The sequence below is a fragment of the Pseudorasbora parva genome, chromosome 11, assembly GCF_024679245.1.
Source record: "Pseudorasbora parva isolate DD20220531a chromosome 11, ASM2467924v1, whole genome shotgun sequence".
Classification (NCBI taxonomy): domain Eukaryota; kingdom Metazoa; phylum Chordata; class Actinopteri; order Cypriniformes; family Gobionidae; genus Pseudorasbora; species Pseudorasbora parva.
The window spans coordinates 7,628,268-7,652,355 of record NC_090182.1 but is presented as its reverse complement, the minus strand read 5'-3'; the positions used below and the strand labels follow the sequence as shown (position 1 = coordinate 7,652,355).

Below are 24,088 nucleotides of genomic sequence, written 5' to 3'. Positions count from 1 at the left end.
GACCAATTTAGTCCCAAATAGTATTGAAATGTCTAGTACATTGATATTAGTATCTTCTAGGGCTGTGCGATATAGGAGAAAAATGCTATATGCGATATCTTGTTAAATAATGCGATATTTGATATGCGATACAATATTGCAATTAGTGTGTAAAATCTATTTAAATTATGTTTAAAAAAAATTAAAACCTGAGAATGAAACCATTTGCGTTTCACATTCTTTCTGGGATAAGAAAGCATCGCTACAACTTCTGAAAGTGACCAGCCGTGTTGTAGACGTTCACGTTTGTTCATGTTTCAGTGTGTGTGTGTCAAACAGCACGAGACTGCAAATTATCGTTTTTCGCAAATTATTACGTTTAATAACTCTTTTTAACGTCAAAAAAAGTCACATAAGTAACATTAATGTGCCCAGTCTATTCTCTGCCCAATGTGTGACCTAAAACTCTTTTCACAATGTTGATGGAGCCTAAAATCGTTCAGATATTGCGAGCCATTGCGATATGCATATTGCGATATGTACATTTGCGATATTTCGATACTTTCAATATATTGCACAGCCCTAGTATCTTCTTCTTCTATTGGCTTTTCCCTTCAGGGGTCGCCACAGCGAATCATCTGCCTCCATCCAGTCCTATCCTCTGTATCCTCTTCTCTCAGACCGACTACCTTCATGTCCTCCTTCATAAACCTCCTCTTTGGTCTTCCTCTCGACCTCCTGCCTGGCAGCTCTAACCTCAGCATCCTTTTACCGATATATTCACTCTCCCTCCTCTAAACATGTCCAAACCATCTCAACCTGGCCTGTCTAACTTTGTCTCCAAAACATCTCAGATGTGCTGTCCCTCTGATGTACTCATTCCTGATCCTATCCATCCTCGTCACTCCCAAAGAGAACCTCAACATCTTCAGCTCTGCTACCTCCAGCTCTTCCTCCTGTCTTTTCCTCAAACCCTACAACATCGCTGGTCTCACTACTGTCCTGTACACCTTTCCTTTCATTCTTGCTGGTACTCTTTTATCACACAACAGACCTGACACTTTTCTCCACCCCTTCCAGCCTGCCTGCACACGCTTCTTCACCTCTTATCCACACTCCCCATTGCTCTGGACTGTTTACCCCAAGTAATTAACATCCTGCACCTTCTTTACCTCTTCTCCCTGTTCCACTTGGCTCTCTCTCATTGACACACATGTATTCTGTCTTGCTGCGGCTAACCTTCATTCTTCTTCTCTCCAGAGCAAACCACCACCTCTCTAGACTTTCCTCCACCTGCTCCCTGCTCTCACTAGAGATCACAATGTCATCCGCAAACATCATAGTCCATGGAGATTCCTGTCTGACCTCATCTGTCAGCCTGTCCATCACCACCGCAAACAAGAAGGGGCTCAGAGCCGATCCTTGAGGCAGTCCAAACCTTCACCGTGAAGTCTTCTGTCTCACCTACGGCACACCTTACCACTGTCCTACTGCTCTCATACATACCCTGTACCACTTTAACATTGATATTACATTGATATTAGATACACATATTGATATTAGTACATTGATATTCGTATACTTACTACATAAACTACTTATATACTTGAACTTTACTTTAAAATGAACTTTAAAGGGTAATTTTTTAACAACTTCATCCTTTAACGAGACAGAATTGCTGCATGCATACATTGCATTCTCCTAACCATGTAAAGAGGCATTTATTGGCGATGTATGCAGAGCGTAAATCTAAGTAAATTTGCAGATTGTAAAATGCCCACTAGAGGGAGTTGTTGTCGTGTGTGGGGGAATAAACATGTATGCGGAGAAGAGGAGAAAGGTTTGTACAGGTCCTTCTCAAAAAAAATTAGCATATTGTGATAAAGTTCATTATTTTCCATAATGTAATGATAAAAATTAAACTTTCATATATTTTAGATTCATTGTACACCAACTGAAATATTTCAGGTCTTTTATTGTTTTAATACTGATGATTTTGGCATACAGCTCATGAAAACCATAAAAATTGTTCAAAAAAATCTCAAAAAATTAGCATATTTCATCCGACCAATAAAAGAAAAGTGTTTTTAATACAAAAAAAAGTCAACCTTCAAATAATTATGTTCAGTTCTGCACTCAATACTTGGTGGGGAATCCGTTTGCAGAAATGATTGCTTCAATGCGGCGTGGCATCGAGGCGATCAGCCTGTGGCACTGCTGAGGTGTTATGGAGGCCCAGGATGCTTCGATAGCGGCCTTAAGCTCATCCAGAGTGTTGGGTCTTGCGTCTCTCAACTTTCTCTTCACAATATCCCACAGATTCTCTATGGGGTTCAGGTCAGGAGAGTTGGCAGGCCAATTGAGCACAATAATACCATGGTCAGTAAACCATTTAGTGAAGTGAAGTGCTCTAAAATCTCCTGATAGCTAGCTGCATTGACCCTGCCCTTGATAAAACACAGTGGACCAACACCAGCAGCTGACATGGCACCCCAGACCATCACTGACTGTGGGGACTTGACACTGGACTTCAGGCATTTTGGCATTTCCTTCTCCCCAGTCTTCCTCCAGACTCTGGCACCTTGATTTCCGAATGACATGCAAAATTTACTTTCATCCGAAAAAGTACTTTGGACCACTGAGCAACAGTCCAGTGCTGCTTCTCTGTAGCCCAAAAGTGTCTTGACCTGGGGAATGCGGCACCTGTAGCCCATTTCCTGCTCACGCCTGTGCACGGTGGCTCTGGATGTTTCTACTCCAGACTCAGTCCACTGCTTCCGCAGGTCCCCCAAGGTCTGGAATCGGTCCTTCTTCACAATCTTCCTCAGGGTCCGGTCACCTCTTCTCGTTGTGCAGCGTTTTTTGCAACACTTTTTCCTTCCCACAGACTTCCCACTGAGGTGCCTTGATACAGCACTCTGGGAACAGCCTATTCGTTCAGAAATTTCTTTCTGTGTCTTACCCTCTCACTTGAGGGTGTCAATGATGGCCTTCTGGACAGCAGACAGGTCGGCAGTCTTACCCATGATTGCGGTTTTGAGTAATGAACCAGGCTGGGAGTTTTTAAAAGCCTCAGGAATCTTTTGCAGGTGTTTAGAGTTAATTAGTTGATTCAGATGATTAGGTTATTAGCTCATTTAGAGAACCTTTTCATGATATGCTAATTTTTTGAGATAGGAATTTGGGGTTTTCATGAGCTGTATGCCAAGTCATCAGTATTAAAACAATAAAAGACCCGAAATATTTCAGTTGGTGTGCAATGAATCTAAAATATATGAAAGTTTAATTTTTATCATTACATTATGGAAAATAATTAACTTAATCACAATATGCAAATTTTTTGAGAAGGACCTGTATATCAAGCATGAGTAAAAAGTGCTCTGCATCACCTGTGTGTAATATCCTGTTTTATATTTAATACAAACTAAAAATATATATCTTAGCGCTGCAGTTCATCGTCGTCGTCCTACATGGCGAATGTCATTCTCCACTCCCACGAGTGGAAGACTATTGACCAGGTAGGTTCTGCCAAGTTGGAAACCAAACTTGATTTGTTGGGAGGCTATTGGCAGGAGCCTTTGAGTCAGAGAGCTCAATAAATTTCCTCATTTCTTACCCCATCAGGCCTCTCACAACATCATGAGTTTCGGGCTGAGAAACACGCCTGCCACTTTTTAACACCTAACAAAATGGGTGGTTTCAGGCCTTAAAGGCTGAGCGGTGTATTTAGACAATCGTGTAGGGGACTTCACTGTTAAAACTTTTTGTTGGTTTAACTTTAAAAAGTAAGTAACCTGGTTGCCTTAAAATTGAGTTTATTGAAATGAAAAATTTTAATAGTTGATAAAATGAACTAAAACTGGTTTAATAAATAGAAACTCAAAATATTATTGTATATGAACCACATAAAAAAATGGATAAATCATGAAAATAGCACGTTTCACTGCGTCATCACAAATGAAAAATACAATTACTCAATAGGCTTACAAAATCTTTTAATATAATTGAATACATTTTGTCGATTCTCAAAAATGTTCATTGTATTAACTTAACTTTTATTTCAATGAACTCAAAATTTTGAGGCAACCAGAACCAAAATTTTTGCGGTGTTGCTTGCAGGGACTTGCATTTGAAACGTTTCAGAGCATTTCTGGTGACGGAGGCACAACTATCGTAAACCTGGAAAAGTGTGACTTTGCTCTAGCTACAATAACTTACCTTGGTAAAGTTGTGTGCATTAGGTTCACCCATTAAATGTAAAAATTCAGGCCATTCATGATTATCCTGTACCTACAACATGCTTGTTTAGGGTAAGTGGGTTACTATTGTTCTTTTGGCCATAAGCTCTCCTCCGTTGTAGCACCACTTCATTATATTTTGAAAGCAAAGGTAAAAATTAGTTTGGTCGTCAAGTTGTGTGCTGGCTTTTGACTTGCTTTGAAAGACCCTTCTCTCTACAGGTGGATGCGAGTCAAGTTGGGGCTGGGGCTGTCCTCCAACAGGCTGATGAGGAAGGGGTGGTTTGTCCTGTCAGTTTCTTCTCACGCCTATGCTCTTGACATTCGATATTTGCATTGAATATTGCATATTTGCAATGTCAGTGTCATTGATTGTATTAACGCAGCACGTAAACTGTTTACATAAAACAAGCTCTAGCATTGCGCGTCCTCGTACTGACGACTGCACGAGTCTACAAGTTTATACTGAATGGACATTTCGGACTATAAAAGTAAGAATGTAATGGTCTTTTCTTCACTCAAATTGTTGCGATTTCATGACAGAATTCAGCATTTTTCTTCTTAAATGCTGAATTTACTGTTTATATCCCACTAACGATGAGTTCCAAGGATACTCATGATGTGGTCACAATTTGAGGTCACAAGCAAGCTAAAAGTGTACCCTTACAGCGCACTCATTGTGTGCTCATACTATGGTCAATGTGTGCTTGGGGTTGGGGTTTGGGGTCCTGTACAATTTTTGTGCAAATTGGCCCTGGACTGACTAACATTTCTCTAATATTGGTCAGTTATATCACAAATATCATGTAGAAGTTCATATAAAAAAAAATTCAAAGATGTATTTTGGATTCTTTTCAGCCTGGTGTTTGCATTTGACACAAATATTTCTATTTGACAGATGCATTTAGATACATTGATTCGGTGACTCCTTTTCACTTTTGAACCTCTGTTTCTTTTCCCCCATGAAATAACTTGACATCCTGACACAGAGCAATGTCAATGCAATCAGTTGTAACACTAGCCAGCTGTTATTACTGAAGCCAGGTGATTGTACACCTGAGCTGGCAACGCAGCTGGTTCACATGTCCCATATTGTGAGAGCGAATGCATTAACCCCTAAACTGCACAGCCTAATCCAAGATTATAATGCTCTATAATATTCCTGCTGCGCGCTGCTGCCTGCGTTTTGTTAATCAAACAACAAACGACCAAAAAAATTAAAATCGCTCACTTCTCTGACTACTTTGTAACTTTCATAAGGATTCATTTTTAGCAATGCGAAAACCGCAAACGGAATCCAGTTTTGATGAATCGGTAGCCTACACTTAAATCAAATCACGATATACTAACGTAAGTGTCCGTCTCTGAGTCAATGAATGGCGCAGAGGGTTTAATTTACCTTACACACAACTTGCAGTGTTTATCAGCCTCTGCCGCCTCGATATATGGACATGAACGCGAACCTCATGTCCAGTCACTTCGTGAGCATTTTACCGTTTCATTCGACAAAATATATCGTCGTAAAAACACAGTCACACACACCGAAACTTGACGGCAAACCGTCAAAATAAAAGTTCCGTTTGAAAAAATAATAGTGACAGAAAATAAATTAATGTTGTACAACAGATTTTAGTGGTGTCTAAATGTAATAATAATATGTATTTAATACAGTGAAGAATGCAGTGTTATAACATTTGTTTACTTTATTTCTGTACCCGGAAACTGTTAAACCTATCTTTATTTCAGTTGAATTTATGTTGACCTGCTGAATGCTAAATGGATGTTCATTATTAGCATTAATTTGATAAATCAGCAATAAACTAGCTAGTAGGCTTTAAGTTAATGTATGTTTTTTTTTTTTTTTTATTTAGGCTATTATTATTTAAAACATGATCAAAACACTATATTTTAATGACAGCATTTCAAATAAGAGGGCAAGTGACACATATCAGAATCGGCCATTAATTGTTTGTTAAAATCGGTATTGGCCCCCCCCCAAAAAATCATATCGGCGCAACCCTAGTTTTTCCCCCCTCATGTTTGCTTACAAAATTAGGAAAAAATAAATAAAAATAATAGGCCTAGGCCTATTACATTGCCACATTTCAGATATCTCACCTGGATAAAATGAAATTCAGACAAAACATTGTTAAGCTGATGTAAATGAATGTAAAAAAAAGAAGAAAAAAAAAAGGGTATGACCCTGAGTTCCATGGATCACTTAAAGTGGCAGCAGTTTCCTAAAAATAAAATACCTAGGCCCAACCCTTTCAAATGAATATTATCTTTACCAATGTCCAAGGTCCACTGTGATAAGAACACCTCCCCTGACGTAAAACCCATCTTATATTACCACCTAGAAGGCATCTGATTTCTACGGATGGCCTCAGAGTAATGCCAAGACACCGGAGTGTTTACCTGACACAATGAAAGCGATGCTTGGAGCAATGCATGGACATGGCCATTCACGTATCTGGTTGACAGTATTGGTTTTCCAGTTCTGTTTCCAACAATATGCTTCTTTGATCTACTGGACTGCCTATGTGGAAGTTAAATATTTTGACAGAGGATCTAATGAAACTGTATACAGTGTGTGTGAGTGTGGTGTGTTTGGAGTGCACTCACCCTTGGATTCGTCTTCTGGACTAATAGTGCTTCCAAATCAGGATCCTCTGGGATGCTCAGCGAACACTACTTTCACAGCAAGTCAACAGCCATGGATTGCCCTGATAAAAAAAGGAAACTGTACCTATTCACAGAAGATACAGGCTGCCAAGCAAGAAGGAGCCTCTGCTGTGGTTATTTACAATATAGATGGGACAGGCAATGACACAAACCTTATGTCCCATTCAGGTATGATAGTTTCTCTAAATGGCAAAACCAAGACGAGTAAATTAGTTTTAAAGCAGCTTTAAAGAAAATATAGTGAATAACTGTGACAAGGAAACAACTCTACAAATGGAAAAAAAAAACTTGAGTTTGTATTGCCTAAAAATGTCTTAGGAGATATAAAATAAAAATTATAAATGTTTGAGTTCATGTTAAACTCTATGAGAGTCAAGATTTTGACATACAAAATGACAAAATGAATACAAAGTTATAAACTTGCCATTGTGCCAGTCATCTAAGAAAATAAACATTTGTTAGTTCTACTATTAATCTACTTTATTAATATAGAATTAAAAACTGTACAACGGTGAAAATTATTACAAGTTTTGTTGAGTTTGCACATTCTCCCGGTGAACATTAATCTGGATCATAGACCGTAAAAAAAATATGGACGACGCGTCTTCACTGCCTTCCAATGAAGAAAAGAATATGGCGCTGGCGTCTTATGCAGATTTGGGACAGAGTCTGCGCAGAAGTAAACGCGAGACCAGAGTCTGCGAAGTAGAGAACAGGAAGTAGAGCCGTGATGTCAAAAGCCCGCCGTAGATGCAAATCAATTCATTATGTTCATAATGTGTGAAATAAACAGTTATGGACATGTAGAAATTAAAGCTAAAGCTCCACTCTCCTCCTAAAAATCCCAAAAAGAAAGTCTGTCAGTGCCTCAATGTCAACTTCGCTTTAAGAAGCCATTAATCTCACCTGTCAATCATGACGTCACACACATGTTTTTACAGCATTAAATAACTAAAACTAAACTTATTTAAGAAACAAGCACTTGAAAATTAAATAATCATGGTAAAACTTAGAGTACATGGAGGGGCCGGGAGATATTATATATGAGCTATAGTGGGACCAATAACCACCTGGGGGGTGATCGAGACGCTTTGGCTTGCAGTATTTATTATAAATGATTTATCTAACTAATGTTCCTCATAATCTTTAATCAAAATAACATCCCCTCCCTTTTGCAGCGACATCTCTTCTCGTAAACATGAGCTGTTTATTGGTGGGCTGGACATGAGATCCATCAATAGCCAAACCACGGCATCCAATCAATTCCCCATGATCTAAATCAAGTCCCGCCCTTTACTTGGTCTTGATCTCTGAAATACATCACAATAGGGAAGAAAAGACTATCGTAACCTAAAGTACAATGTTAACGCACGCTACAAAACAATTGAATTCTCCTTTAAAAATAACAAAGAAAACAAGTGCTTTATTACACAGCTCTGTGGTATATTTGTGAAATACTAAACAAAATGTGCATTTAGCCGGCTCACCGAATAAACCCGCTCTAGCTGATGAAAGAGCTCTGCTTCACATCGGGGTCCTGATCACACTTTCAGGGTTTATTCTGCAATAGCCTGATGATCTCTTATTTAGTTTTTGATGCCCTCGGAGAGATTTTTATAATCATTGCATGATAAAACTTGTTATGGTGATCATAACCTGACCATATACAGTCATGTGCACTCTTTGGAAGCATTTACTTAAAATATTGTGTAATATTTTGTCACTGTATTATAGGTCATACACTTGTATAAGTAGGCTACTGGGCAAAAAAACAAAACCAGACTGAGCTCAGACTTTGATAATTTGTATATGCTGTTACATGACCTCAAATCACTCCCACACAACTTTAGTTAATAACTAAAAAGGTTGTGTATGTAACCCAACTGTTGCTCGGGTCTTGCATGTTGTGCCTGACTTAACTGTTTATTTGTTCAGTGCACATGGCACTGTAAAATTTTATGTTGAGTTGAATTGTACCTGAGACCGTCAGAATGTATTTATTACTCGCTCTTTCAGAAGTTCAAGGGTTCATAAATTCCAGTTCCTTCCCTGAACTGTAAAATCCCATCGTTATATGATGTGTTGTACAACACCTGATTTTCCAGACCTTATGTACAACTTGACAGTTATCTGATAGCAAGATATTTCAATAACAAGTAGTTTTGTAACTAGCTGACGTATCTCAATGGCCCTGCTTACATATTTCGTATTAAGACGTGTTTACTCGTGATTGGGCAGCAGTGTTATTCCATCCAAATGTGTGAATTTAAAAGGTACACTATGTAATAGGGGTGTAACGGTACATAAAACCGAAGGTTCGGTACGTACCCTGGTATTGAAGTCACGGTTCGGTACATGTTTGGTACAGCAGGGGAGAGAAAACTAAATATAAAATAGCTTTTTTAAATGTATTATTTTTATTAAACAGTGGTTTACTGAACCAATTGTGCATGTCCCTAAATGAATTAAATTAGAACAAAACATTTCTTAAATATATTTGTATTAATCTCTGCTAATGCTGTAAAGTGTAAACTTGGGAGCCCTTATACGTGTAACATTACTATGGCCTAATATTAAAGGTTATAACAGAGCCCAAATTCAGAAGCTATTTATTTTTAGACGAACTAATCAACACCCAAATAACACATTATACAAACATGTAAAATAAACATTTCTTAATCAAATGATAAAATTATATTTTACTCCAATTTGTTGTTGAATATAATTATTTATACCAGTGGTTCTCACAGGTAGCCTACTACGGGGGGGAGGAAGACATAAAAAAAAAACTGCCATGTTAACTGACGTTGAAGATGGATCGGATTATAAAAGGCAAGAGAAAAGCAGTAGACAGACATGTCTCACAGACATCCCAGGCAGGTGCTGGTCATTCAAAAGCTAAATGCAGAAAATACGAGGCATATCTTGTTCTCGGCTTCAGTGTTAATGTGGTTCGCGAGGAGGAGAGGCTGCGTTCACACCGAATGCGAATAGAACGTCAACTTCCCGTCTATTGCGTCTAGTTGGGTGCTTGAACATTTTGAATCCACTCGCACGTCCACAGCGAATTGGACACGCGTGTAAAACCAGTGTTTGAAGCAGAATAGACGTGCGTTCAAGGCGCTCCAGGAGCTGTGTCTGGATGACGGACGCTTTCAGCAGTACTTACGCCTGTCTCGCTGTCAAGTTCAACTTGGGAGAACAAATTCACAAAGAGGGGAGGACACAACTCTATACATTTATGACCCCTCCAGCACTTGATAGGGGGTCGTTGGTATGCATCGGCTTACGTGATGATCTATAAGATCACCCTTGTGCTACAGTGAAGCTGAAGGCAGCCAACCGGTGAGCAGGGCGATCTGAATATCCTCTGCTGTGCTCATGGTGTTGGGACTAATACTCTACTGCACACGCTCTTCATGACATTGCCTCCTGAGCAGCCGGACCAAAGACCTTACCAGGCATCAGTGGCAGATGATGAATGCTATTGCAAAATGCCTCCGCTAATCTGGATTGCGCCAACCATAACTGACCTCTAGCCTGCGTCATCACAGATGAATGAATCCAACCATTCTGGGTTAAGACATCAAAGATTCTGTTTGAGGGCCTCATGGAGACACTTCCAAGAAGACATACATCTCTCCACTGAAGGCATGTTACCAAGACCCATCCCCTGTGCATTAGCCAATGTACAGGCCACCTGGTCCGGTTTAGCGGCTGGGGCTGAACGAAAAGCAAAAGCAGCTACATCTAAAAAGTCGGGGGGAAACTGGCATCGAGAAATTCTCTGGCCGAGAAACTAGATGGAGGAGAAGTTTTGAAAGGCCCGGGTAAGGTGGGTCCATATTCAAACTGGCGAGTGTTATCTTCAGTGTATCTTTAACTACTGATTGTTCAGCACCATGGAGGTCCAAGCCCTCATCACTATGAAACAGCTGAAACTGGGACAATGGAGATTAATTTTATTTTTTATTTTTTATGCATTTGGCAGACGCTTTTATCCAAAGCGACTTACATTGCATTCAAGGTACACATTTTACATTATTGTCAATTCTTAGCCTAGAAATCTAGACGCATCCTAGCGGCAGCAAATTTAATCTGCCCGCGAGTGTGGTCTAGCAACTCTCAATACCCTTCTGAGCTGTAATCGCCAAACTCTTGTCGGGCCAATCACATCGTGTATAGAGTCGGCGGGCGGGGCCATAATGACGACGGCCGAGTTGCGTTTGCGTGCTTCAGAAACACAGAAACTGGCGAACGGCGGTCTTTCGAATCAGCTTTGACTGCGATTCTGGAAGACTTGGAGTTCAGCTTTTCTCTGAGAAAAGAACAAAGAACGGCACTGAAGTCATTCTTAAGAAGGGAAGATGTGTTCTGAGTTTAGCTGACCGGATACGGCGAATGTTTAATCTGTCAACGAGCTCCGCTTCACCTCCGTTGCTCTGGTTGGTTGTAGCGCTATCCTATCGCGTGCAGAGGGAGTTTGAAAGACGACCGTTTATCCCGCTCCTATCTGGCTTGTCAGGCTAGTAGGGGTGTGCATTGGCACTGCCTTCACGATTCGATTCGATTACGATTCACCAGGTAACGATTCGATTCAATTCGATTCTACGATGCATTGCGATGCATCAAAATTCTACTGCACACAAAGCAAATTTTTCATCAGTCATGATGCAATACAAGCAGATATTAAACAACAGATTGTATTGGCTGCTATGTGTCTCCTGTATCTTTAACATAAAAGTTATTAAATAAAATAAAATGTAATTAAATAAAATTAAATAAAATGCAATTAACCCTTAAATGCGTGACTGTTTCACCAAACATTCTTACATATTCAGGTCGTTAGCGACCCAGATCTATATTTAACATGGATAGACCTCTACCTGTCGTGATAATATATAAAACTCCTGATTTTAGAGTAACAGCTACAGAAGAATAAAATAAAACCTATTTCGTTACCTTTTGGAGCTTGGAAAGATTCAGTTTGAGCAGATGTTTAATACCATCATCTGTCCTCGTCAGAGCTCGTTTACCAGTAGATTCAGCATCTACTCATATTCGCGATCTCCAGCATATTCTCCAAACTCATTTTCAATGTCTTCAAAATCAATATTTTGATCACTGACAGCTTCTTGACTACATCTATCATCAAGAGACAGTGACACTAACATATGATTGTGTTTAGTTCTTGCTCTCTGAAGTAAATCACTAACCCATTTCAAGTTTTGCAGATTATAATTATTGTTTCGTTTTCTGTCAGCGGTAACTATGAGTGAAACGTCACTTCATCATTGGGTATCAGACATTGGCACCTTGTGGAATAAAGGTGAATTGCGCCCGGAACCGGAAGTATTTGAAACTTCACAACTTTATCGTCCGCCAGAAAATAAACAGTGACATAATCGATTATGGCACTTTGCCACATCGATGCTGAATCGTTCATGCCCCGCATCGCGATGCATCGCCGAATCGATTATTGTTGACACCCCTACAGGCTAGTCAATTCTTGCTTTCCCTGGGAATCGAACACATGACCTTGGCGTTGCTAGCGCCACGCTCTACTGGTTGAGCTACAGGAAAGCCAGATGATGTATCCTCCGATAGGGAAACGTGACCTCGTTCACTATTTACAGAGATATGCATGCAATTTCCTGCATAAACAGCCATGTCAAGTCTAAAATATAAACACTTATAATATCCTTATCATAGTGAATCAGGCAAATCACGTTTTGGAAGAAGGACTGATTACGTATTGTTTCATTATTTAAATGTTGTTAATTTTTAACAACAACCCACAACAAAAATTACATAGTATACCTTTAACTAATGTGCACACTTGGAATGTCAAAAAAAATAATTTGCTAATAAAGCAGTGTTTCTATCCCATGTGTTCAAGAGAACATTGGTTGCAACAAAATTGGTGCAAATTTCCAAAATGTCATTGTCATAAATAATTTGCGTCTCAGAGCGCGCAGGCGACACACTATAAACGCTGTCATGTTATCTTGCAATCAGATGCCTGGTGATAAAAATCATGTGAGACACTTCTGGGTGGAAAACATCTAATCAGTCTGATGACAGATTGTGGCTCAGGGATTTGAGAATGATGAAACCAACATTTGAGATGATGTGAAATTGAAATTAAATGAAATTGGTCCGCTGGTTAATATTATAACAAAGTGGAAGCAACTGGGAACAACAGCAACTCAAGTCATGAAGTGGTAGGCCACGGAAAATTACAGAGCGGGGTCAGCGTATGGTGAGGCGCACAGTGCGCAGAAGTCGCCGACTTTCTGCTTAGTCAATAACTACAGATTTCCAAACTTTGTGTGGTCTTCAGATTAGCTCACGAACAGCGTAGAGAGCTTCATGAATGGGTTTCCATGGCCAGGCAGCTCATCCAAGCCTTACATCACCAAGTGCAATGCAAAGTGTCAGATGTAGTGGAGTAAAGCAGCCACCATTGGACTCTAGTGTAGAGGAGACGTGTTCTTTGGCGTGACCAATCATGCTTCTCTGTCTGGCACACCAACAGACAAGTCTAGGTTTGGCGGTTGCCAGGATAACGGTATTTTCCTGCCTTCATTGTGCCAAGTGTAAAGTTTGGTGGAGGGGGGATAATGGTGTATGGTTGTTTTTCAGAGATTGGGCTTGGCCCTTAGTTTCAGAGAAAGTAACTCTCAAGACATTTTGGACAATTTCATGCTCCCAACTTTGTGGGAACTGTTTGTGAATGACCCCTTCCTTTTTCCAACATGACTGCGCTCCAGTGCACAAATCGTCGGTCCAGATAGACATGGATGAATGAGTTTGGTGTGGAGGAACTTGACTGGCCTGCACAGAGTCCTGACCTCAACCCAATATAACACCTTTGGGATGAATTAGAGCGGAGACTGTGAGCCAGGCCTTCTCATCCAACATCAATGCCTGACCTCACAAATGGGCTTCTAGAAGAATGGTCAAAAATTCCCATAAACGCACTCCTAAACCCTACGGGTTCAGAATGGAATGTTATTAAAGTTCATGTGCATGTAAAGGCAGGCGTCCCAAAACTTTTGGCAATATAGTTTATCTATAGAACTGTGAATATATTGTAGGAATAGTACTTTTTCACAAAATAATAGTTTTAAGACTATTTATCTTTCATTTAATGCCATCCAGTGTATTAATCTCAGGAATATAAAAAAAGAAATCTTCTCAGACTATTAGTATTGCCGCAATAATATTTTTATATGCCATCTCAAAAATAGCTAACTAGTCATGGTTAATGTCAGTATTTTATTTTTACAGATGCTGATGACATAGTTACCATCATGCTTGGCAATATTCTAGGCACAGAAATCACTAAACTGACCAAGAATGGCTCAGATGTCTATATGGCGATTGCTGTAGCCAACGCACATGGCCTGTGGTTCAGTGCCACATGGGCATATGCACTGTCGTTCACCTTCATTGGAATAACAGCCATCACTTTGTTCTACTTCGCTTTCCTGCTTATCAAACGACTGTACATAAACCGACAACTTCGTATGCAACAGGTAAAGTTTTCAACCACTCAAAGGTTATTCTAGTTATCTAGTCAAATCTACAAAAATATGTAGTATATTCAATATGAAATTATATTCCTGGCATCCCAAAATAATGTATGCTAATTTCTGTGCAGAGAGAGATGAAAAAAGTGACTGGAAATGCAATAGCAAAGTTAGAAGTGCGGACTCTGCGGACAGGTGACCCGGTATTGTACCATTGCTACATTATAAAATAAATAACTGTAAAAACAGTATAATAAATGAATTAAGCATTTAAACTGCAGTGAGTAAAAGCATCATGCCTGTGTGTCTGTAGGAGGTTGGATCCGAGGACGTGAGCTGTGTGGTGTGCACCGACTCATTCACACACGGTGAAAAGGTCACGGTTCTGCCCTGCAGGTGCAGTATAAGGAAATCCACAAAGGATTTTAGTGAACCATTACAGATGTTTCCTAACTTCAGATTAATGTCAGTTTAGCATGTTATTTCCGATGCATTTACTCAGACTATATTGAATGGGTTTTATTCATCATCATTTATTTTCTCTATTTTAACTTAATTACGTTAGTGCATTGAATATTATATCAGGCAGAGATTCTGCTGAATAAAAGGTTTTGAGTTGTGCCATGCACACACAAAGCATAATTTTTAGAGAAGATATAAAATGTATACACTCTAAAATTAATCAAATTAACGTAAATAAATGCATGGTTGAAAGTAAAAAATTCAAATGTATTGTTGTAATTAAACCTTTTAAGTTGGAAACATTATTTTAGTTCTGTTATGATAATGTTGATCATTACATCAACTTAATATTGTCTGTAATTGAAACTAAAATATCACTGTTAATGTTTTTTTGTTTTTTTTTGTAGTAACTTAAAGGACAACTCCGGTGAGAAATGAACCTAGGGGTAATTAACAGATGGTTACCGAGTGTAACATTGATCCACTGAAGGCAAGGTTGATAAAAGTGCAGTTTAATTAATATAACTCAAAACATAAACATAAAACAAAGACTTGGAAAAACAACATAAAACTTGGCTTGGCTTGGCTTGGCTTAAACTTGACATAAACTAAACTAGACTTGACAAACCACTCACCACCAGCGGGTTACACATACATCAATAACTGACAAAGACTATGGCAAACATGAGGGCTTAAATACAAAAGGGCTAATGACAAAACGAGGGACACCTGTGAACAATGATTAACCTATAAACCAATGGAAACAAGACACAGGAACACGAGGCAGGAACACATGAGGGCATGGAATCACATGACAATAGACCACATGACAAAACCAGGAAGTGCATGACAAAACATGACAGTGAACATGAAAACCTAAAACATGAAACCTGAAACCTACACCAAAACACCTTGTGACACCGAGTAGATCGTTCTCTGTGATTCGTTTTCATGGAAATCGAATGTAAAGAGTTTGATCTCTAAAAACAGATTAGCTTATAACACTAGTCTATGGGGGCACCGGGTAGTGAAATTAAACCGCTAGTTAATACCACTAACAAGGCTCAAAATAGCCTCACACTAACACGGCAGCATAATGAGGGTCCCTACATGCAAACCGAAGCATTGAGAACGTTGTAAGTGTACAAACAGTTTAATAAGAAGATACTTTATAAACAGAGCGCATTTCGCGTTCACGGACAGCAGCCATCTTGAAAAAAAGTCTCGACTCGTCGAGCCACAAGCGCTCTGCTAAGTGATGAACTGTGACTTGGAATCTCATATGGTCCGTTGTTTCCGGAAGAAAACACTGAACGCAACAGAGAAAATTAATGAATAAAAATGTCCATGTTATTACATTTCACAAACTTAATTCCTATCGACCAGCTCACTTAGAAGAGCGCTCGTGGCTCGATTCGTCAAGACTTTTCCAAGATGGCGCCTGTCCGTGAACGCGTAACGTGCTGTGTTTTTAAAGTATCTTCTTATTAAACTGTTTGTACACTTACAACGTTCTCAATGCTTCGGTTTGCATGTAGGGACCCTCATTATGCTGCCGTGTTAGTGTGAGGCTATTTTGAGCCTTGTTAGTGGTATTAACTAGCGATTCAATTTCACTACTCTGTGCCCCATAGTCAAGCGCTATAAGCTAATCTGTTTTTAGAGATAAAACTCTTTACATTCGATTCTCATGAAAACGCATCCCAGAGAACGATCTACTCGGTAGCCATCTGTTAATTACCCCTATAGGGTCATTTCTCACCGGAGTTGTCCTATATTGGAATTCCGTTAGGCAGTGGGTTTCTGGTTCCCAGCATGCTTTGCATAGGACTGGGAGAATAAATGTTGAAATTAAGTGTTTATTAGTTTTTTAGTGAAAAGAAAGACCTGTTTGCACACACAAAGCATATTATCAATCTAAACATATTATTAATGTTTGACATTTAAAAAAGTTTCTGTAATGTTGAAGTTTTTGTGGTTACCATTGTGCTGAAGAGTAGATACATGAAGGTAAACACATTGAATTGTTTGTCTTACTTGTTCATTAAATATACATGTTAAATAAGTTATGGTAGCCTGTGCTATGATGGCTGTTGATTTGAACTAAAATAAATAAGATGAATTGGTTCCAGCCGGGGTTATAACATCGGTGGTTGGAGCAACTTAATTTTTTTCAGAAATCAAATTTGTGTTATGCTACAAATTATTAAGTTCCTCTAACTCAGTGTAGCTTGTTGGCTGAACATAAATTCACTCATAACTCATAATAAAAGTTGCCATTACTCAAAAAATTTTTATAAGCCAACGCATACTTTTTTAGAGTTGTTATATTATATATACAATATATTTTCAATTTTTGAGGTACTGAAATGTATCCTGCCAGAGGAGAAAGTAGAACATAACATTAATAAATACACACTTCATGTTTAACGCACAGTAGTTGCTTTCATTTTCCTGTAGATGTGAAAGAAATGGATAATATGAGGTTCATTCTGTTTTTACAGACATCTGTACCATAAGAAATGCATTGAGCCATGGCTCCTGGAACACCCCACCTGTCCCATGTGTAAATATAATATCCTTAAATCAAAGGTCAGTTCACCAGCACCCACAAAACCAACTTTATTCAGACATAGATTGGGTTGCATTTACTAATATGAGATTTTTTGTTGCCATATGTGTTTAGATTGATGAGGAGAGCGATGAGCAGCCCTCATCTTCACCATCAAACGACTTATTCTGTTTAGCTGCAGTAAGGACAGTGACATCAACAGACCAACACAACACGTTAGGCTCAAACAGTCAAACAGCAGAAAGTGAGTAAAGGCCACCACAGAATAATTTGCTGTCCTTTAAACTATGTTCTTCCATTATTCAGGTGTAAGAAATGAACAACAAACTACTTTTCATTGCATTACTGATGTTTTATCAGATTGCAGCTCTGCTCTTATACACCATATCCTCCTAAAAGTGTTTTCCCCCTATGCACATTAAAATGTTTACATTTACATTTATGCATTTAGCAGATGCTTTTATCCAAAGCGACTTACAACTCAGGAGAACAGGAAGTGATCCATCAAGAAGAGGCAAAGAAACGCAAAAAGTGCCCTAAATACCAAGATTTGTATACTGCTCAAAGTAGCAAAAACCAGAAAAGGGAAGAAGAAAAGAGAAATAGAGGAGGAAGAGGTTGTTGTTTTTTTTAAGATAAGATTAAGTGCTCATGGAAAAGATGAGTTTTTAGCTGTCTTTTGAATGAAGCGAGTGATTCGGTCGTGCATATGGAGGATGGAAGATGTTAAACTTATGTTCAATTTATTTTTAAAAGTTATGTTAAACTTATTTTTAAAAATATTTTAATAGCAAATATTTAGTTTTAAGTGATTATGTCAATTGATATATTTAAATACATTATTATTATTTATAGATTTTATGCAAAAATATTTTACATATTTAATTAACTGGAAAAATTACAATCCATAATGGTGCTTCATTGGTCTCTTTTATATTATTACCTGCTGATTAGTAATTCAAAATCATCATTGTTGTTCATAGCCGTTCATGACAGTTTGTGTTAAAGCATTTTCATATTACTTAAAGCTACACTGTGTGATATTTTCCCCCATCTAGCGGTGTAAAGGTTTATGACCATCCAGTGAATAATAGTTTCTGTTCCTCTCAATTCTGATTTCGTTTTAACTCCTACGGTGGCCGATTTAGTCCAAGTTTAACACGGCAATCCCCCTCTTCACATTCGACACGGTGCCATCGAGTGTTAAAACGCGAAAGGCGAAGCTTGAATTTACGGGTATGTCCCTCTTTGGCTAATGTACTTTCAAGATGGAGGAGCAACATGGCGATCGACATTCGAACCCCTCACCCGTATGTATTTTCAATGGCATATTATAAACTTACGAGAATACTTTATCACTTGAAAGAAGTAAATATACATTAATGAGCACATATATTTTTGAAAGAACTAAATGTTTTTAGCTAAGAATAAACTAAAAAAGTTACACAGTGTAAATCAAGTCAAATCTTTATTTTTATAGCCCTGATAGGGGGTCTTTATTCAATTAGGATTCAAATCAGTTTTACAGTCATGAACAGGAAATTATGGAAACAGAAATTTAGCTGTAAAACAGCTCTAAAACGAAATGTCATTGTTCAGCTGTAATCAGTTCAGTGTTGATTCAGTTCCATAATAAAGATAATAAGTTACTAAAATAAGTTAAATTCGGCTATAAAACAGCTCTGCAGAGAACATCTTGGAATACAACTGTAACCATTGTTCCCCAAAAAAAGAAGACATTGTGTCATGAGGTTGACACAATAGGAATGCTCTTGGTGAAACGGTGTCTGAAGCATGTGTGCTAAACGTCAATCTTGATTGGCTACTGCTGTCAGATGACATCACAGGCATGCTGGATGACGATGGGCGTGTCTCAATCATCTAACTAGTTCAGTAGTCAGGGCACTGATCAGGGAGTCAGCCCATTGACTTATATCCTAATCAGTGCCCTGACTAGTGGACTCGTGAGATGATTGAGACGCGCCCTATATAAGGGGTGCCTAGAGTACATGTTATCAGCTTCATGTTGTCTGAAGGAAGACTAGTACGCAAGCCAGAACTATGCCGTCTCATTCCCCTTCTCAGGGAACCATGGTTATAGTCATAACTAAAGACATTCCCTTTCGAAGTGGACATCATCATGGTGTTGACACTGAGGCACCAGCCAAAGAAGGGTTATTTGGTCTATGAAGCTTGGTGAAAATATTCAGCTTCTTGTGGTTAGAGTGGGAGAAAGAGTTTACTCGCTCAATGGAATAGCTTACAAGAGAACTCACAAGTACTTCCCGAAATATAAGGTGAGAGAGAAGTGAGGATGGAGTTCCAACGTAGCTTCAACATCCTCCTTTTCCCCAATGAGCACATGTGAAGGGTTAAGTTGACCTTACCCTAATTAGGGACTTGACCTTTCCATAATAAGGGACTTGACCTTACCCTAATAAAAGAGCTCAACCTGGAGAGAAAACCAATGAGGTGGCAATAGTTGGAGAAGCGGGTCGCGAGAAGTTTACCAACTTATTACTCAGCCTACCAGCATACTTTCTGTACCAGCGGCCAGTGGAAAAGTGGGATGCAAGAGGTGGAATATCCGTGGAGGTGGAAGTCCGTCAAAGATATAGGATTTTATAAATTCCAAATGCGAGAAGTGGAATAGCCCATCTTGTTTCAGCAATGTCTGCTGCCCCTTCCTATGCGAATATGAAAGGAGCATTCACTTTTATCTGTCGTATTTGTTAAGGAGGAGTGGCACGTGAGAATGTTGGACACAAAAGAGCTTCTACTTCCGATTGGCCTCACTGATGAGACAATGGCTAAAGAAGTGGGTCACAGGAAGCAGAATAGCCCATTTTCTTTCAGCTACGCCTGGCAACCTTACATTTACGAACCTGAAAGGATCATACACTTTCTTCTCTGTGACATAAAAGGAAAGGTGACGTGAGGAAGTTGGACGCCAGAAGCGGAATAGCCCATCTTCCCCAACTACTGTATGCCCTAGAACATAATACTTCTACTTCCAATTACATATATGAATGCAGAAGAATATCATTCTGTGTTAATCCCTAAAACGCGGTAGGAACAAAGGGAGGACATGAGACAGCATTGCCCATCATTCGGATCCCAACCAGGGATAATACAGAGAGAGCATGTTACTTCTATCTCTGTATTCACAGAACTACGAAGATGACGAGGGACTCAAGAAGCAAAATAGCCCATATTCATCATATTCATTGTCAACGTAAACTGAGCATGTTGTAAAATAAAAGCTGCATGCAAGGTAATCCCGTCCACTCTTGTCAATGCCATTATATAAGCATATCACTTCCACTTCCACACGCACAGTTCCAGAAGGCAGTACATGAATAAGTGGAACATGAGAAGTGGTATTGCCCATCTTCTCATTACATGTTATTTAAGCCTATGCGAGAGCAGAATGAGTTAACATGCTTCTTCTCACCATATAATCTCAGAAAAACACAAATCTCAGATCTCTTCCTCTATCACTGCAGGGTCATTAGTGTCAATTGATCAGCTCCAGCACGCTTATAATCATTATAGTAAAAGTGCAGAGGAAGCATACAACCTTGTCACGGCATGATAAGCCTAATTGAATGTCTATTATATATGACATAGTATCCGACCCCCTACTGGGGAGTGACAGCAAAAATATTACATTCACTAATAACCTTGTATCATTCCCGCTGAACATACTTCAATGGCTTAGCCTGACAAGCCAGACCCACATCAAGATGTTTGGTCTGGAAACTCACCATTGACAGCTCAATCCGAGGGGCGGATAAACGGTCGTCTTTCAAACTCCCTCTGCACGCGATAGGATAGCGCTACACCAACCAGAGCAATGAAGGTGAAGCAGAGCTCGTCGAAAGATTAAACTTTCGCCGTATCCGGTCAGCAAAACTCAGAACACATCTTCCCTTTTTACGAATGACTTCAGTGCCGTTCTTGTTCTTCTCTCAGAGAAAAGCTTAACTCCAAGTCTTCCAGAGTCGCGGTCAAAGCCGATTCGAAAGACAGTCTTCATTTGCCAGTCTCTGTGTTTACTAGAAGCACGCAAACGCAACTCGTCCGTCATTATGTTAAGCCCCGCCCACCGACTCTATACACGATGTGATTGGCCCGACCAGTTTGCCGTTTACAGCTCAGAAGGGTATTGAGAGTTGCTAGACGAAACTCATGGGCAGATTAGATTTGCTGCCGCTAGGGTGCGTCTAGATTTCTAGGCTACCAAAGGCTGGGTATGGATGCAAAATAAACCTGTACTCCTTTATTTCTGAAGAGACCATCATTCATTTTAAAAGAAAACTTTTTAACTATACCCAGCACTAATGCAGGCACACCTCTCTATCGCTTTCCTTTTAGAGGAAAGACATGCTTTCCCTTACACTCCTTTTTTAACAACCTCTTGAACCCCAACCACCAGAGAGGAAAAAGAATCCGGAGGGGAAAAGAAAAAGGAAGGCTAAACTGGGGTGTCAGACAAGTTAAAGGGTTAGTTCACCCAAAAATGAAAATTATGTAATTAATTACTTAGCCTAATGTCGTTCAACACCCGTAAGACCTCACATCACACCATTATCATTCTCACATCTGTACCACATCTGTATATGGTGTATATTGATGTCTCGTGGTTATTGATTTTTCTTTATGACAGCATCTCTTGGACATTCATCAGACTGTGTGCACAGTGAGCCGGATATCCAGACACAACACATCTATGAGAACCAAGCATTTGAAGAAGAACCAGAGATAATGGTGCAGCAAGACATCAACAGCAGGGATTAATATACTACTGTAATATATTTCAAATCTTTCTAGAGTTTGATTATCTCAAACAGCCAAAACAAGTGATTGAAATATGACATCAAAATGACGTATATATAAAAAAGTAAACTCAAATTGGATGTTTAAAGTGTGACAGACTATTTATTAATAATTGAGCACTGTTTAATTAATGTAGATTTCAGTGACTTTTAAGAAGAGACAGGTAAGGTTCATTACTGTGACAGCTGGCATACCTGGCATGTGATCAATAAAGCTTGTCCTGTAACTGTTTTAATGCCATAACAAGATCTAGCTGGTTTTACACTGATAACTCAATTTATATTAATTATCCAATAACTGCTGCTAAAAGTAGATCCAGCCAGGTTTTGACTACATCACAATTACATATCACTTTGCCAAATTAAGTTATTTCAAAGACGTTTGCAGCTCATCACTCATCATTACAAACTAAAATACACATTTTTACTAATTACTACGATGTAATCTTTACTAGTCATATTTATCACCACTGTATGGCAAACCGATTTAGCTTTTAATGGTCCCAGAGTACTCGTTGTAATTGAATTTTAGAATTCAAAATCGCTTTAAGAATTAAGATTAGAGAGATCTACAACTGCATTTTTACTAGTCATATGTTCTGTGCATTGTACTGGTTGTTTATTGTTATTGTGAACATCTTCCATTTAGTTAAGTTAATCTCGGATGATGGAATAGTAAGCCAGCAGACTTACACAGATATATCACCCTGTGACGTGTATTGCAATGTCTTGGTGCATCATCAGTTTATGGATATAGATATGATATCCCCACACACTCAACACTTTGGAAAGTTTGGGTGAATCAGTACTAAACTCAATAGACTGCTGGCTGTATTCTCTCTGTTGTTGATAACATATTTGCATACCATGATTTCATTTTGATGGTATACATTTGTCAATCATATGAATGGTGTAGGTTGCTGTCTGAAACCTAGAAGATGCCATTCATTAATAAAAGACCTAATAAATAAAACCTCATAAATTTTCTCATAAAACCTCGAAAATTGAGAGATGTATTATTTTGACTGAAAGTATGTCTGTTATATGTATCCTGATAATAGGTTAGGCCATTTAGTGGTATTAAGAAAGAACTTAATTTATAATTAACTTGACTTTACAAGAAACATCTAACACATATCAAACATCGAAGGCCATCTAAGGAGATAACAAGGTTAACAACATTAAGACCGGACAACGAAGGACGGAACACGAGGGAACTAAATACTAACACTGATGACTGGGCTAGCGAGGGTGGCACAGATGACAAGAGGGGACTGAACTGAGGCGGGAAAACTGAAACAAAGGAACATGTGACTAAAACAAAACCAGGAAACACAGGGGGAAAACACAACAGACAGACTAGACTTGTGACAAAAGGGAATGGTATAATGTAAAATATGAAAGCAATATCCAACTGCAGAGCCACACGTCACAGCAGTTTCTGTGCCTCAGTTCGCAGATAATGTGCTCCTATTCTTCTTAATGCAGTCCTATGACACATTTTAACCTTTATTTTTTGTTTTAGCGCAGTTACTATTCAGTTTTGTAAGGAATAACATACTGTTTTAATTATTTTATTATAACTGGTATTTTCTCCTAACCCCTAACCCTAAACCGTTGGTAACCATGTTGAAATATTTAACCAAATGTATCAACCTGTCATGTTCGACGTTATGTCAGCGTGGTACCTTAACTTTAAGGTGGTACTCTAACCTTAGCGTGGTAACAGAACAAGCCAATAAACATTGGAGAGTGAGATTTGCATCACAAACTACTCCC

General features: G+C 38.9%; 1 protein-coding gene across 1 annotated transcript; it reads left to right on the top strand.

The window, feature by feature from the left end:
- The first annotated feature begins 6,630 nt into the window (after nt 1–6,630).
- LOC137092194 (RING finger protein 148) lies at nt 6,631–22,770 on the top strand. Its single transcript, XM_067456455.1, has 7 exons — nt 6,631–7,070; nt 14,196–14,443; nt 14,569–14,640; nt 14,751–14,833; nt 17,404–17,491; nt 17,586–17,715; nt 22,141–22,770. The coding sequence occupies exons 1-7, from the start codon at nt 6,644–6,646 to the stop codon at nt 22,269–22,271; spliced, it is 1,179 nt and encodes a 392-aa protein (XP_067312556.1). The 5' UTR covers nt 6,631–6,643; the 3' UTR covers nt 22,272–22,770.
- The last annotated feature ends 1,318 nt before the right edge of the window (nt 22,771–24,088 follow it).